The 17,697-nt window shown below is 41.9% G+C and overlaps 1 protein-coding gene across 4 annotated transcripts in view; it reads left to right on the top strand.

The window, feature by feature from the left end:
• Positions 1–17,697, top strand: part of klhl29 (kelch like family member 29) — a 409,128-nt gene that overhangs the window by 367,501 nt on the left and 23,930 nt on the right. For all 4 annotated transcript variants that reach the window (XM_033648442.2, XM_033648445.2, XM_078173676.1 and 1 more), the window contains one exon: positions 5,365–5,558. In XM_033648442.2, the coding sequence (XP_033504333.2) occupies positions 5,365–5,558 (194 nt within the window). The remainder of the gene's footprint in view (positions 1–5,364; positions 5,559–17,697) is intronic.

The raw sequence follows: 17,697 nt of genomic DNA on the forward strand, positions 1-17,697 counted from the left end.
TTGTACAGTGCAGCGACGTTCACACAAGACAGTCCTCGGCCACCATTTCCAGTTTGAAAAGTGGTCCCTCCCCTTCTGCTACTTTGCCAAGATGACGACCATTCAGGATGAGAAGTGTCCATAGTTCCACACTCAACTTCTTGACCGTTTTGAGTGCACCATCTGGGTACTCATAGTGCACTGCATTTTTCCATACTTCTCAGTGTGAACGCACTTATGCACTCAAAATATTAATAAGTACAGAAGTAGGCGATTTGAGACACAGCAATCGAGAAAGAAATTAATGACTTACAAAAGCAAATTGCAAAATGACAAAACAATGAAAACTAAATGTGTACACGTCATCTAGAAAACAGTGTGTTGTCAAAGTGCTGACACTTGACTTAGACTTGAGACAGATGACTCGACAGAACTTGATTTTTGATACATGATGACGCACATGTTGCTGCAGGGGGGACCTGCCAGCTGGTATCAGCTCATTTTGAACTATTAACTTATGATTATTTTCATTATGGTTCAATCTGTTTATTGTTTTTCCATTAATCAATTGATTGACTCAATGGTGAGCAATGGCATCATAATGAACTGGAGCCAAAAGTGACACCTTCACAGTAGCCATGTTTCCATCAGCCTGTTTAGATGCGCATCTAGAAGTATCGCATTGGAAAATTATGATGGAAACGACAAAATTCGAATTAAAATCCCCTGATTCGCACAAACTAAAATACACTCGCTTTAGTCGGGTTTTGGTTGATTCAAAAAAATGTTGATTCGCAAAATGGGGGATGGAAACAGTTATGAACGAATTTAGTCTGACGTAGCGCACCTCTCTCTATGGTGATATCCACACTCCAGGCCGGGAAGGCGGTAATGCATTTACAAGCTGGTTGGAACCGCCAGAAAACGTAGAAGAAGAAGAATGCGAGACTTGTTTTGTTTCCGGTTCTGCGGAAAACCCGCGTGAGTTCGTAGTTTTCACCAAAGTCTGTACATTTAATGGAAACACACAGGATTCGTATTTCTTTTAATGCGCATTTCTCAATGATTCAAATCACTTTTGGGTGGAAACATAGCTAATGTTTTTTGTTAGTTTAACCTCAACATTATCACTAATACATTACAGTTATTAGTATTATTCAAAGGAAAAGTTTGTGGAGCTGGAACCATGAAATGTTTTTGCCTTAAAAATGCCAATTAATGTTCTGTCAGTTCATCAATCTACTCATAGTTCCTGTTATACTTGTACATTTTCTTATTTTTTGTGTGTAAAAAATCTTAATTTGTAAATTAACTAGTAACAAAAGCTGTGGGGGAGTAAAAGGTACAATATTTCCCTCTGAAATGTAGTGGAGCGGAAATAGAAAGTGGCATGAGAAGAAAAGACTCAGATTTGTACTTTCCGTACCTGAGTAAATGTATTTAGATACATTCCACCACTTTATTTTATCTTTGTGACTTTGTGAGTATGACTTGTCGTGACCTGTTTGACGTGATCTTGACTTGCCTGATTTTCACCACAGTGACTTGAACTTCCTTGAGAATTTCATGTGTGATTTACTCCCTCCTCTAAAAACTACACCCACAAAGTTCTGTGAGAGTATCAGCTCAGTTCCAGAGTGCTAATTGTGTAAATAAGGATGTTTTATTCAGTAGTTAATGTTACTTTACCACTCTGGGGCAGCAGGAACTGTCAACACAACACTGACATATTATCACCTCATGAAGCTGTTTGTGATGAACATGTTTCTATTTACACATCCAGGTGACACAGAACAGTGTGAGCAATTATGTGGAGTCATGAAATTCAATATTAAGTCTAATTTTAGCTCCCTACAAGAAGGAAATATCTGGCTCTGTAGCAGTTGTTCACCAGCGAGTCACTAACTTTGCGTGTTTGGTGCTTGGCAGGTAGCGCACACTCAGCTTACAACAGCCTTTTTTAAGAAAAGCAGCTGTTTTCTGTGGCTTGAAACAAGAGTGTGGAGAGCGGTGAGATTGAACCAAAACAGTGGTGGGCCATGAAATCAAAATAATAAGCGTAGAGCTGAGAGGGAACTGCAGAGTCGGGTTATAGTATTTTGTGGATTCATCACTTCAGGACACCTTTTACATTTCAGTATCCCCGAATGTAAACTGTGGCTATTAGCCTGCCATTGGTTGGCTACTTAGGCCGTTACCACTACCAGCACTATCTGAGTGCTGCTGTTTCTAAAATCCTCTTTGCTTTGGGAAACAACAAAACAACCTCAGAGCTAACAACCTCTACGCTGAAAATGCCAAGTTCAGATGAAGGTTTGGTTTGTGCAATAAACCATGTCTGCATCGTTCTTTTGGCTAATCCTTGTAAAACAACTTGTGAACACTCGTAAGAAAGCTCAGACTCTGTATCGTGGGACTCTCGTGCAATGTTGATCTGTAATATCGTATCACGATGAAACTTCCTATTTACACCCCATTATATTTGTGACAGCTTTCTACCCTGGCAGCTACATGCGCCAGTGACTTCACCGGCATACCGATCCATTCAACTTCGCACGAACTTCTGTTTCACCGTCTTAAAAATGTTCTGCAAGAGCCACGTGAAGCTAGCAAATTGTCCATGGTTTTAACAGATCCATTGAGCTCCTGCTCCGCCGGATGCACGATGGTTGCATGCCAAAAGACATACTGTACGCAGAGCTAACATCTGGCAAAAGGCCAATTGGCCACCCTCTGCTTCGGTATAAGGATGTCTGCAAAAAGGATCTCAAATCCTTCAACATCAATCCTGCCACCTGGGAAGATGCCGCTACAGACGGTCGTCTATGGCAGCAGGCACTCCACACCGGACTGCAGACCCATGAAACAACCTTGTCTCAACAACGAGAAACAAAAAGAAAGTTGAGATCTCAGCAAGTCACCATCGCGTCCTAAACATCACAGAATCCGGCCTACACTTGTGACATCTTTGGCCGGGTCTGCCACTCCCGGATTGGCCTTCACAGCCACAGAAGACGCTGTGTCCAAATCTATCTCCCAGGCACAAGAAATCTATGGTCTTACGAGACTGCGATGCCGATGATGAGCTCCTGCAGAGCTAAAGTATAGACAGGCTTCACATCTAGAGCAATGACGATCAAATTATGTTTGTCTTTGTTTATCATTAAATGTTGAACCAATCAGTCGACTACTCCCTGTGGTGTTTTCTTTTATGGAAAATTAGTCACTTTAAAGATGGTGCTTGCCCACCCACATGCAAATGTTCCACCAAAACAAGTTCACTCCTGGCGCTATTTTACAAGGGCACAGTTGTCGAATCCTGGGCTTAGCACCGCCCAAGACAATTGTGATTGGTTTAAAGACCTACAAACAAGCTGGAGCATTTTTTCCCCCTCTAGCAGAATGATAATGTGTGCTTCCAGACCTTTCTCTAGGGCTGTGGAGATAGGTCAGGCTACTTGGGATAAATATGAAAATAAATTGATTAGAGCAGCTTTAATTTTGTTGCTTATTTAGTCACTTGTTTTAGAGAAAATCTCAAGATCAAAAACCAAATGTGAGGATATGGGTAATATAAGAATAGCCAAGAAAACCGCAAGAGACTATCTCTCATATTGTCTAGCTAACTTAAACAATATAGATGCTTTGTTTTTGTGCTTAATTGAGTGTTTAGTATTTCTTTTCTTTTATCATTTCTTATCATGTCCAGCTGTTTGCAGCGGTCCTATTGGCCTTTTGTCTATTGCGTAATCAGCCTCACTCAGCAGCGTCTGACCCTTAAATTTATGAACCTCCCTCAATGTGGTCCAAGGGGTAATTACATCTGCCAGAGAATGAGACACGTGTTCTGTCTATCTCAGCAGGGCTCAGTTACTCAACCTGATGCTGGTGTGTGTGTGTGTTTCTGTTTAAACAGTACTAATTGGCACTCTTGAGTGTTTCGAGTCCACCTCTCCCAGAGTCTCTTCTGTCACCACTTTCTCAGACTGCCAGTCGATTTAAACCCATCCCCACAGCAGGTGTTGCCAAGAACGTTATCAGACCCCCAAAGAGAATATTCCCAAAGGCTAATTCACTCGTCTCCTCTCGCGCTTTATCTAACAGCATTCTCACAGGAAGGTGGATGCAAACAGAGCTTCCAGGTGTCTTTTAAATTCAGCCTGACTTTAAATGCCACAGGAGTTGCAGCAGTAAAGCATCCGTAGACTGGGAAAAAAAAATATCTTTGCAGAAAAGAAAGTCGACACCTGTGTGCTCGCTGAAATTAGGCAACACGCCCACTGAAGGTTATTGAACCCAGGGAAAACTTCAGTCTTAAATTCCCTTTAAGTGACAGTATGCGAGTCGACTTTTTTGAGCAGTAAAGCATTCCTCAAGTGTTTGATGTGTAGGGTTTGTTGTCCTTCGGGACGTTGGCTACAGTTTTTCATGTAAAGGTGTTTTTCTTTTGTAACAAAGAGACAACCTTGATTAAAAAAGCTCGCTTTGGTCTGAATGGATGTTTTAATCACAGATCCTGGATCCGTTTGTGGCTCTTTAATGAGGCCTTCTCCAGCTGGAAGGCTGTCGGCGCGGCTGCTTTGATCAGTGGCCCATGGACACCGGATTACACTGCTAACACACTACGCTAATGGAGCCACGGGGCAAAAAAACACACACACACACACAAACACATGTCTAAACACATGCAGCAGGCACACCAAACAGGAATGCAAATTTGGGAAATATACACATAAACACACACTCAACCTCTGACAAGGGCACAGTCGCATAAGCCAGTGTCTTATTCTCATGCAGCCCATTGTGTCAGGCCCTTTCATCTGTTTGTGCTGGTTTGGGTCGGCTGAGTTTTAGGCTCGGCGTTGAAGTCTCTGCCAAAGAAGGCTCAAGTGAGAAAGGTCCGGGGCTCAGCGCTGACACACAGCCCAACTCTAGAGACTAATGGCTTGTAGCTCCCAACATATGTTGCTTTGTGTAATTGCTTTAATTGCTGTCATTGTACGTAATGGTTGGTCTTTTTCATCTTCCCTGGTGGTGTAGGCATTCTGCTAATTATATCTGTCAGCCCTGCAGCCAAAACGAGCATTTCACATCGAATTCAGAGCAGTGGGAACTTTAAAATCGGAGTGTTTCTGTACTGTTGGTGTTTGTGTGGGTGACTGCGGAGTGTTAGTTTATGATTCATTAGAGTTTAGGTAATTTAGAGACTCCCCAGCGCGGATCTCTTTAATGGAAGGGGGGTGAAGTTTGAACCTTGACCCGTTATTTCTCTCTTATTTCTTTTTGCCCTGGTTTTTAATTCAAATTCATCCAAGTTTGAAATTAGTATAATGGTGTACTAAAAACTCAAAACATCTAAAATTCTTGTCTTTTTTCTCACTCCAGGTACGACACCATCACCAACCAGTGGGAGACGGTTTCTCCTCTTCCTAAGCCAGTCCATTCTGCAGCAGCCACGGTGTGCGGAGGGAAGGTCTACGTGTTTGGGGGTGTGAACGAAGCCGGGCGCTCAGCAGGGGTCCTCCAGTCCTACGTACCACAGAGCAACACCTGGAGCTTCATTGAATCACCGATGATAGGTAAGATAGGTGACAGCACCCACGGTCTTTGAGCCTGTTTAGGGCCATGACACACCAAGCCAATGGTTGGCCGTTGGTCAATGTCGGACTGTTGGTTAACGCTCTAGTTTTGATGTTTGTCCCATATTGTTGGCACTTGTCAGCCCCTGTCAGCCCTTATCGGCCCTTGATAGCTTTGTTCAGCTGATTCGACACATTGAATCAGCATTGGAGACAGTGAAGCCCAACAGTAAATTAAATCACTCTGATTGGCAGTTCAGTTCAGTGCATGAGAAGAGAAATGAAAGTGAGGAAAGTAAACAAACAACCACAATTAAGAGGGCGTGAGATCGAAATAAGCTTGTTATTACATAAGATCTTTTTTTTTTTTTTTTTTTAGAAACTGTCATTGTTTGTGTTGCTGTTCACTGAAGCATGGTAAATATTTTTGTTTTTTCGGCATCCAGATGTGTTGTTAATGTACTATCTGGCTAGCTAGCGTCTTATATCAATCCAGTCGGTCTTCCGTTTTTTTAATGGTAAATACAAAATACCACAGCCTGCTGGTATGGAGAGCTATTTCCTCTCACACGGATGCGGTTCAAACGTACTAGTTGGTCAGTTGTTAATTCTAGTCTTTGTAGTGTGTTCAGGTGCAACTTTGTGGCCGAGACACAGGCGACATGAGGCAATGCAACAGTTGGCCTTCACCGCCACCAGTTCTTTGATGACTGTTTGGTGTGATGGGGCTTTTACACAAGGCCTCCAAGAAGTGTGACCGACTTTGAAGCCCATTTGACATAGTGGCCAACCTGTGTAACTACAACTTGCGGGTTCGTCACGTGAAGCCATTGAGCCCCAAAAGACTTTTTCGTATAGACCTACATTGTGAAAGAGACCTCTGTAAATCAGTGGATACAGTTTTTTATCGTCACAACCCCCACAAAACGACTGGTTTCACTCTCTTTGATCCATTCGGTCTGATAACATTTTGAAAGTCTAGAAAGGTTGCAAGATTAAATCATTCTATCCCCATTCAAGTTAGCAGACAGCTAAAGCGGAAGTTAGCTGCTCGTCTGACAAAGTGTCTAATGTGCTTGGTCTGTGGGCCAAACGATGCAAAAGATCTGGGTAATTTTACTGCTGGGAAGTCAAACCTTTTTGACTGCCTGCACCACTGAGCAACTTTCATAGGAAGGAACAGAGCCCAGCCTCCAACGCGGTATCCAGTTCTCTTTAGACAGCCATGGTTTATACCTGGTGTTAGCATGTGTTTTGGTGATCCAAACACAAGTAGACAGTCGAGACACATCGCCACTCACACCTGTTTCTATCTTGCATCTTTAGCTGACGTCTGTTGTTCAGGTTTCTTCACTTATGCTTGGAGGTCAAAGGGCCCTGCGCACATTTATTACATCCACACTCTCACTAGCTGCATGCTAATCACATTAGCGGCTGTTTCTGTTCAGCTGGAGATATCACTGTCAGCAAATTCAATACATGTCCTTCCATAGGGCGAATCAATGGATGGTGATGCAACACTTTGCCCAACTTTTCCTAAAATGGTTAGTTATAGAACGTTAGAGTACTGTCACCAACTTAACCACTATGTCCTGCACTGATATTGTAATTTTTTGTTACTTGTTGGAGAAATGATCAGTGGTCAAATGTCCAGACCACTTCGTCAAGTGCTTTGAGTGATCACAGTGCGTCTTGGTGGTCATATACAACTGTATTTAGCACTGTCCACTTGTGTTCAAGTCATCCAAGCCTCGTGTCAATATCAGGCATGAACAGGCTCACAGTCATAAATGTGGTTTCACACACAAACACCAACCCAGTGAAGAGATGTTATGCCCTGAGGGGACATGCTGCCTTTGTTACTATCACTTTTTGTATGATGACAGAGCCGTTGTTTTCTTGTTAAATCAGCGTGTACCAGGTTGTGATTTGATATTCCCAAATGTGTGGTTTCTCTTTCCTCATTATGGCCTCACATTTCCCATTTGAAAGACAATTACCCCCTCGCCAGCTAAAAAAAACATGAATATTAATGTTGGCTTTTTATTACAAACGTAACACCAAAACTGGAAAAGGCACATATTGCTGCATTATTGTACCCATTTATATGCATGCATTCCTTTAATCCTTGGCCACTGACATCGTGCTATCTCGTTAGAGAGCCTTTGGGCTTCCATTATGGTTGCCCGGTTGCCTAGCAACAGTGTTCTCACAACTCTACCCGCTTGAATACCTTCCATATCATGTGCTTGACTTCTCCTGTCGAAACCAACTCCCGAGTGCCATTTGAAGGCAACATATTGTCAAACTGTAGATGACTTTATGAGGCTGAATCTTTTGTGGGAGCCTCATGTTTCCTTTGCACGTCATACATAAGAAATCCTCTTCAGTTTAAGTGTGGGCATGCTATGTTGGTCATTTCTATATTTTAGTGTTATCAAGGTGTCTGTCTTGTCTGCTGAGGTGAAGATGAAAGCAAACCTCTTGATTAGGATGTCCTATAGTTCTTCTCAGTTATAGGTTCAAGGAGAAGATAGTGGAGGAAATGGAATATAATAAATAAAATATGTTTTCTTTACTGTATTATCACCTGAAAATATAAATTGTTGTGTTTTCCGTACCTTAGAATGAGCTGTTTATAACTGCACAGGGAGCTGGTTTGTGTCCATGAAGTCAGCCACCATGATTAGCAGCCCCTCTACGGCGAGCTAAACAGCACTGGAAAAATCAGATTTTTAATATAAAACTGCTTTATTCAGTGTTTTTACCTGTTTAAATCACCTGGTCTGTTAGCAGAAGACAATAATTTGTCTTCTGCTAACAGTGCCTGAACGTCTGGGCCCAGTGGTTCAAAAGATTTAATCTGGATCAGAATGATAAGGATTTGGAAATCCAAAGTTTTGCTATCTAAGATCAGCTAATCCATCCTGCTTTCGCACTGGTTTCTCAAAGCATCATTGGATGCACACACACACACTTGATCCAGAAACAAACCTTCCAAGATTACCAAAGCTAAATAACCAGTGCTCTGAATGGTGCCACATATCACAATGTGGGGATTCTACCAACAAACACATTGCAGTTACCACTTATCTCCATATGTGCTACCAGAGAAAGTGAAACGGACATCTTGGAGATTGCAAATTTGAATAATTTTTGTTTCATAGTGACAGCTATTTCTTTTTTTTATGTATTGAAAAGCTTATTAGGTAGCCTTATGCCCACTTTATCTACTTTATGAAAGTTACTTTTAAAGCAGGTACCCAATGTACAAAGATTGTACCCGTGCTGCAGTGGCTGCAGGCTCAATTTTAACCCACGACCCTTTGCTGCATGTCATCTACTCACTCTCTGCCCATTTTACGCTATTTTTGTCCTATCCAATAAAAGGCAAAAAGCCCCCCACAAAATCTTCAAAAAATGTATATAGATTTAACCAATTTGAAAGTTTTGTTCATTTTTCTCCCTGAAATCCACTCTGAATCCAGCCCTCTGCTGGGATCAGGTTAATCCTGATTTTCTTGATCAAAGGTTTCCTGATCCGGCTAAGAAGTTTAGAACACACCAAAAGCTTAATCCAGATTGAAACCAATATTGGATTACATGATCTAATCCGATTTCAGAATCCTTTTTTATTTTCCTTTGAACAGCCCATTTTCAAGATTTGATCCAATCTGATGGCAAAAATCCAATCAGATTATTTTTGAACAAGTGGATTCTGGATCGTGAGAAAAAACCCATAAAACACACATTAGAAAGTGCTGGGCTGGCAGCCTATCTGCAACAAGCCAAACAGCGTCACATCAGAGTGCTATATTAATGTTTCTATTGGTTTAAATCACCTGATCTGTTCGTTTTTGAGAGAGAGAGACCTCTGTGGATAATTCAGCTCCCAGTAAAACCCTCCTGAACAATGAAAACTAAAGGGATCCTAACTGGGAGTTCACGTTTGGCTTATGGAAGAAGTTTCAGCTGGTTGCATTTTGCAGTCCTCGCCCCTAGATGTCACTAAATCCAACACAGTGCTCCTTTAAAGATATACCTGAAACATTTAAAATGTAAATGGAGGGATATCTTCTACAAATGTATTTTTTGTCCTCAGTATTAGGGTTTGTCTCAGTAAAAATGTTGACCCACACACATGAGAAAATTCAGTGGTCAGTGTATGACCTTTTCCATCCCTGCTGTTTTCTCTTTATCATTATTACCATCCCACTCAGTATTTTTCCATTATTCCCATGTTATTGCTCCATCATTATAATGAGAAGACCATCCCTGAAGTGATAGGTAGGTCCGACCACAGCCTCTGACATGTTATTGGCCAAACTCTGTAGTTATTCACCTCACAAACCTGCAGCCACATTCCACTCGGAGCCACCAGGGACCTGTGAAGGACGCGGCACCAGAAAAAAACACTTTACCAAGCTGCCATAACTCCAAGGTAGCAGGAAAAACACACAGTGTACAACTCTATGTGATTCAAAACACTGACAGCTGTGTTCCCAGTGCAACGATGTTATCCACAGGCAGAGTTTTTTCCCCACAAAAATATATCCTTGAAAAGTGCTGCACAGGGATGATTGCCATTGATTTGAACATATCCTGCAAGTCTTTTTCTTTTTATATTTTGGCCAGGACAACATAATTAGACACACATATACATAGACATATGTGAAGTTAAAATCCAACCAACAAAGGGCCGAATTCACAAAGAATGAACTGCGGCCGCTGATAGCACCTTGAATTGCACTTCATTTGCACCCGCACTTTGCTCCGTCTTAACGTCCTATTCACAAAGGATATTGCGCTAATGATATACCAGCGCAAACACGCCCACAAAATTTGGCAGCTGAGTGCAGTTTGCCCCTGATTTGCCCCTGGTTGCAATAAGCCACACATGGCAAAGTATAAATGCTGGCCTTGCGCCAAGAACACCGTGACAGAACAATGGCAGACTTTGTTTGGCAAAGTACTGAATACTGTATACCCTCATGTAGTGATGTCTGCTGGTGAGTCAGTCTAACAGTGTCGGATGGGTTGACGCTGTGGATTTGACCAAGTTTGACCACTTTATCACTATTCCCTCTCACTTGTAGCTGTTTTTTCGTTATCTTTTGAATTTAAGATGAATTATGGAACCGTTTTTGTTCATGTTTGTTTCCCCCGTTTCGTAAAATAAATGATTGAAAGTTGCTTTTGAAGTGCGTGACAGAAGTGCGTTTTGAGAACAACCGCAGACTGTCACCTGTTCAATGCATCAATATCTTCGGATGCCATTAAAGTAATAATGATTATAATAAAAATGTCAAAATATTATTTACAGACTGATTTAACAGACGATCACTGCTGCCACGATCAATGGAAAGTCTGGGCGAGAGGCTTCCACAGAGGAGCGCCCAGTTTGCACCAGCTTTCTAAAGACGTTATTTACTTCACTCAAACTGCGTGTGGCTATTAGCGCTGGTGTTAGTGAATTAGACATTGTTTATCAATGAGGCTCATTTGCATAGAAATGGGCAATTTTTCTGCCAAATATATGCATATTACCTCATTTAAATACGTGCAAATAACACCGGAGCACCGAGACACAATCTGCTTGGCAGTGCAGTTAGTGGAGCATTTAACCCTCTGCGCGTGCAGACAGGATCTGCTCCATTTTTACCGGTTTAGCGGCCGCAAAAGCCATGCAATCCTTTTGTGAATTCGGCCCAAAATTCCTTATGTAAAGCAGTACTTTGATATTTTGGAAAATTTCAGTAAGTATTCATCATTCATCATTTACTTCACTCTGAAAGGGGGCTCATAGCAGAGACAAAGTTTCTGGGCGTCAGTGTTGAGGGAAGTGCCTCTGCACCGCCGCCCTAGTGGTATGAGAGCAACTTATTGTCAGAAAACACAAGAATTCAAAAACATTTTCTCTCTGATGCACGCTGCTCTGAATGTTGCCTGCAGTAACAGTATGCCAACATTTGAGATATTAAGTCTATTTTTAAGAGCAGTATTTGGATAGCTCTCAGATCCATCATTTGCCACAACATCTGAAACCGCATAATCCAGCATGAAATATAGAATTTTTATTTGTGTGGAAATTTAAGTGAAATGGACATAAACATAGGCTTTATTTGAGCTTTAAAAATAATCATGTCTGCTGCAGGTTTATAGGAATAATTCAAGATTTTGGGTAATAGGCCTATTTCCTGCTTGGAAGTGAGTTTCAAAGATTGATACCACTCTCATATATGTCTGAAAAAAATAAAGCTACACCCAACAGGCAGTTTAAGTAACTTAGCATAAAGACTGGAAACTGGTTAACAAACTGAGCCTCGCGTTACTTCAGGCAGGACATGATGTCAAGCTCAGCTCACATCCCAGCTACATCAGCTGATCTCAGGAGATGCTTTGCAACCTGCCTTTGTCCCAGCTCCTCCTTTTCATGTTGTGTTTGACTTATCAATGCCATTTCTGTTTTCATTGATGCTGCTGTGTTCTGTTCCTGGAGGGTCTTTGCTGTTGCTCTCCCTGCCTTAAGCTTTCCATGTAGGCGCATGGAAGGGCAGAGAGGTTTGCTTGTTTATGCCTGGAAGAGGCTTTCTGCATAGGCCTAGGAAAGGCAGAGGGGCCCCAGAACAGAGCCATACCGCCACATATAATACTGCAAATGGAAATAAAGTTTTCTTTGACTAAAGTGGTCCTAACTGGACTAACTTGACTCTTTTCAAACTTAGCAACAAAGGCCATGTTACATACAAACATAAGTCATTCCATACATGCATAAGTTAAGTATGAAACGCTACATTACGTGGGTAGGTAAGATAAGGTACATACTCATTTCAAGCAAAACCATGATTCTTTGCCTAAACTAACTTAACTGATAGGAACACTATTTTAGGACATGCTCCTGTAGGTTGTTACAGGTAAGTGTCACACGGCTAATGTGGTCAAATGAGTCAGAGGACTTGTTGGAAGCGTTAGATGAAAAGATTGATTCAATTCTCATTTATGTTGGTTGGCACAAGGGCTTGTCATAATAGTGTGCGCTGGGGCCCATCCTAGCAACCGTACGGCACTATTAAGAGGTAATATATTGTTAAATTTCAAGTTCATTTTTGCGATTAAAAAAAAAAAAAAAAAAAATTAACATCACTGACTGCCAAGTATCGGTTCAGGCACTGGTAACATTTTAAAAGAATTTCAACACTGGTTTTGAAAAATAAACATGACAATACCCAACTTGCTCTTAACCAGAATGTGAATAAGCATATTTCCCAAAATGTTAGACTTTTCCTTTTAAGCTGCAGCAGACATGATTATTTTTAAAGCTCAAATAAAGCCTATGTTTATGTTCATTTCAATTAAATTTCCACACAAATAAAAATTCTATATTTCATGCTGGATTATCCCATTTCAGATGTTGTGGCAAACGATGGATTCTCAGGGCACAGAGCCTTCCAAATGCTGCTTTTAGAAAACAGAATTAATATCTCAAATGTTGGCATACTGTTGCTGCAGGCAACACTCGGAGCAGCGGGCATCAGAGAGAAACACTGGGTCAAAAATGTTTTTGAATTCAAATGTTTCCTGACAATAAGTTGCTCTCGTGTCATTAAAGCGGTAGCGACGAGGCACGTCCCCCGGCACTGATGCCCAGAAACTTTCTCTCAGCCATTAGTGCCTTTTCAGAGGAAGACTCACAGTGAGCAAAATTATGATTATGTAACGCTGGTGTTTTGGGGGAGAGCTGAATGGTATTAAAGGCTGGTAGAGCAGCTGGCAGAGGAGGGACGAGAGAGAAGTCTGGTGAGAAACACGCACACACAGATGCAGACGCATGCAAGCTCTCCTTACCTCATATCAACTATACATCCCCCAGGGGCACAGGTACACAGCGCATGAATTATGTAACGAGCCAGGAGGTTACTACATGTGTGTGTGTGCACGCATGGTGTTTGTCTTTTTATGTGTGTGTGTTAAAGGACAGACGCAGACAGACAGACCGTCATCTGTCAGGGTGTAGATGAGCCCGTGTCTGACAGCCAGCAAGCCGGGAGATAATGGACAGGTTTAGTGCTTCCTGTGAAATTGGGCCGGCGATGATTTTAGTGAGCCGGTGGGGAGCGCTTTTCGATCAACCCTCTGCCTCCCTCCATCGCTCTCCCTCTCTAATCTCTCTGTTCATCTCTCTCGCCCCCCCCCCCTTCCGTCTCACCGTCTCCCTCTCAGTACGCCTCCCCCTCCCTCAGCCTCTTGTGGCTTCTCAGCACTGTCTTATCGACTGACACAAATACAGCTGTGTGCATTTTCCGCAACTGTATATGTGTGTGTGTGTGTGTGTGTGTGTTTTCCCTCTGCATGGACCATCTCCCGCATGAACTGCAAATGGGTTTCACAAACACTTATCAGGACTGACTTCCTATCTCTCGCAGAGTGAAAAATAATATTCCTTGTGCCAAAAATAGTCTCTTCAACAAGTCTATTGAGATGCCCGGTGTCTTCTCAGCCTCATCTATATCCTCCTTTGTCTTCGGTACATCTGTCTGTATATACTCAGAAACACCGGAGCGTAATTCAGCTCCCTCACATCCAATAAACTGTTTATAAAGCCTTGTTGCTTTTCGTTTAAAGGTCAGTTCACCCAAATCACCATAAGACCAAGGTTTTGAGATATCTTTGTCTGAGATTGCTGCTGCAGAAGTGAAAGGAAATTTGTTTGTGCACTGAAAAATGACATTTTTCCAGAGAATTCATAAGCCTCTGCATTTCAGCTTTACTTTTCATACTGCGACACAGTACCACAGTGTGGACATTTTCTACAGCCGTTAATAAAGTCCTGCTTTTAAACGTTTGTTAGATTCACAACCAGTTTTGGGTGTTAAGCGTTACAAAATATCACGTCACTGTAATCACGTTATATCTGTCAGTTACGCAGTCATGTAAATGACATAACAGGTTCTAATCAAACAATTACGTCATTACTTGCGTTACATAAGTTCTTCAATCATGTGTATAATAAGCAGATAGAAAGAAATCATCAAAAGCGCTGACAAAAGCAAAGCCATCCACCGTGCCTGTGGAGAAGCTCTCAGCCTTGTGATGACTCCGAGGACGAACAGGTTGTCTGACGATTTGAGAATGTCCTTCTCATGAGATATAACCGCTGCTTTAGTGATGAACACGTCAAATATGCTGGTCTAGTCTGCTGTGAAGCTATGTCTCATGGAGCAAGCGACTCGATTGAGTGTGTTTGAACGGGTTTGGCTGTTAAATGCAGTACATATGCCATTTAAAGGAACAGTCTGTAAGATTTAGGGGGATTTAGAGGCATCTAGTAGTGAGGATGGCAGATTGCAACCAGCTGTAACTTGTCCTGGTTAGAATTCCTTCAGTGTTGAAAGCTCAGGAGTTTTTTTACATAGAGCAGAATTATCTGTAGAGGTCTCTTCCTCTCCAAAACAAACAGACCAGGTGATTTAAACTGGTGAAAACACTAAATAAAGCAGTTCCATGTACAAATCAGTGTTTCTCTTACACTGTTTGGCATGTCTGGGTACTCGCCCAGCACCTGCTAATGTGTCCTCACCTATTCTCTCTGATAACTTTAGATCCAGGTGTTAAGGAGGTTTTTACCGGGAGCCAAATTATCCACAGAGCTCTCTTTCTCTCCAAAACAAACAGACCAGGAGATTTAAACCGATAAAAACACTTAATGAAGCAGTTTCTCATTAACAAATCAGTGTTTTTTCAACGCTCCCATCATGGAGAGGCTGCTAACTAAAGTGGCCGATGGTAAAACAAGAATGGCCTTATCTAGAGCAACATGGTGGACTCCTTGGACAAAGACCTCTCTTCCTATAAAGGAATATCCTCCTAAATCCTGCACACTGGACTTTTCAGTTTTTCTTTTAAGTCTGTCATCATCTAATGGTGTCAGGAGGGCCAGTATCTTATATTATTTTATTCAGGCCCATAGATATATTATTTTGAGGCAAATAATACCATGTACCATGTGGTGTAAGGCCAACCTCTTTTATATACGCTGTTATAGTTTAATTTTGAGGCAGTTACAGCCTGCTGCAGTGTGTCTGGATTTTCTGGCTGGACAGCCACAGAAAGGTCCGCAGCCTGAGATCAATGCCAAAAAAAAAGTCAATTTATTTAGGACATCCATGCACAAAAAGAAGGGTCCTCAAAGTGCAAAGAATAATAATAAAAAAAAGTGAATAAAAATTGCAGCAAACGTTTCAATCCTGGACTATAATCATTGCTACTGACATGAGAGCTTCACAGAACAGAAACACACACAGACAGATTCCTATCAGGTGTGGTGAATCAATCAGCTGGTGCCAATAATTAGGTGTAGAAACCTGACTACCAAATCACAATGACCTGTCATGTGAGTATCGCACTATTCACAACATCCTCAAACACCAATGTATGATAGCAGAACATAAAAACAAGTACTGACCCCAACACTGTTCACAACCACCTTAAAACAGTGCTTCAGTTTTTTTATCCTCACTCATGGAAGTCATTTTCTCATTTGATTAAAATTACATCCTGAACGACACCAGAACATGTTGTTATTTGTTTTGTTTGGCCCTGCTCGCTCGCTGCATCGCTCGAGGGACAGAAATGTCGGCCCCTTCACTTTTGTCCAAACACATCTCATCAACTGTTGGATGAATTGGCACAACATTCATGTTCTGTTCGAGGATGAATTGTAAAACCACAACTCCCAAAAAGTTGGAACGCTGTTTTAAATGTCCAGAAAAACAGAATGCAATAATGTGAAAATCCCTTTTTGACATACAGTGGGGTCAAATAAGTATTCAACATGCCAATTTTTTTTTTCTTTTAACATTTTTCCAGTGAAGCTGTTTACATAAAGTTACTGTCTCAATCGAGGGAGTTCAAGTAGGGGTCTTGTTCACAAGTGAGGGTAGAATAGAGCGTGAGATGGATCGGCTGTTTGGTGCGGCTTCTGCAGTGATGCAGGCTCTGCACCTGGCCGTCGTGGTGAAGAGGGAGCTGAGCCAGAAGGCAAAGTGATTGACTTACTGGTCCATCTACGCCCCAACCCTCACCTATGGTCATGAGCTCTGGGTAGTGATAGAAAGAATGAGATCACGGATACAAGCGGCCGAAATGAGTTCCTCTGTGGGGTGTCTGGGCTCAGCCTTAGAGATAGGAGGAGGAGCTTGGACATACGGGGCGAGCTCGGAATAGAGCCGCTGCTCCTTCGCGTCGAAAGGGATCAGTTGAGGTGGTTCAGGCATCTGATCAGGATCCTCCTGGGCGCCTCCTGTTAGATGTATTCCGGGCAGGTCCAACTGGTAGGAGGCCCCGGGGCAGACCCAGAACACATTGGAGTGATTACATATCTCATCTGGCCTGGGAACGCCTTGGGGTCCCCCAGGAGGAGCTGGAAAGCGTTGCTGGGGAGAGGGACGTCTGGAGTGCTTTGCTTGGCCTGCTGCCCCTGTGACCTGGCCCCGGATAAGTGGATGAAAATGGATGGATGGATAAAGATTTTGAAACATTACAATCCATAAAAACTATGAGCAATGAAGTGGAATGACACAGGAATAAAGTATCAAACACACTAACTGAAAGCTATTTAATACTTGGACAGGCCGTTGTTTTTAATGCCAGTTTCAAAATGCTTGCTGTTTGAAGAAACTAATCTCTCCCAGTGTTCAGATGGGATTTTGGCCGAATCTTCAACAGACAATTTTTAAATCTTTCAAGTTTTTAGGGGCCTGTTTGTGAAGCTTAAGAAGGAGTTTCACTTTGAAAACTTTAACAGTTAGTGTCCTCGGTTCCCAAATGCTCACTGAGAGTTATTAAAAGAAAAGGTGATGTAACACAGTGGTAAACATGCAGCTGTCCCAACTTATTTGGAACATGTTGCAGGCATTAAATTGAATTACAATAAACATTAAAGTTTGAACATTAAATATCTCGTCTGTACTGTATTCAGTTGAATATATTTCATAAAGGATTTGCATTCTATTTTTATGTTTTACAGTGTCCCTACTATTTTGAATCACAGTTTGGTGATCCCCTGACTCACTTTCTATCTTCCTTCATCATCAGGACACAATTTAATGTGTTTACTTTATGACCAAATACCTGCAAAACT

Source organism: Epinephelus lanceolatus, chromosome 13 (assembly GCF_041903045.1).
Source record: "Epinephelus lanceolatus isolate andai-2023 chromosome 13, ASM4190304v1, whole genome shotgun sequence".
NCBI classification, from domain to species: Eukaryota; Metazoa; Chordata; class Actinopteri; order Perciformes; family Serranidae; genus Epinephelus; species Epinephelus lanceolatus.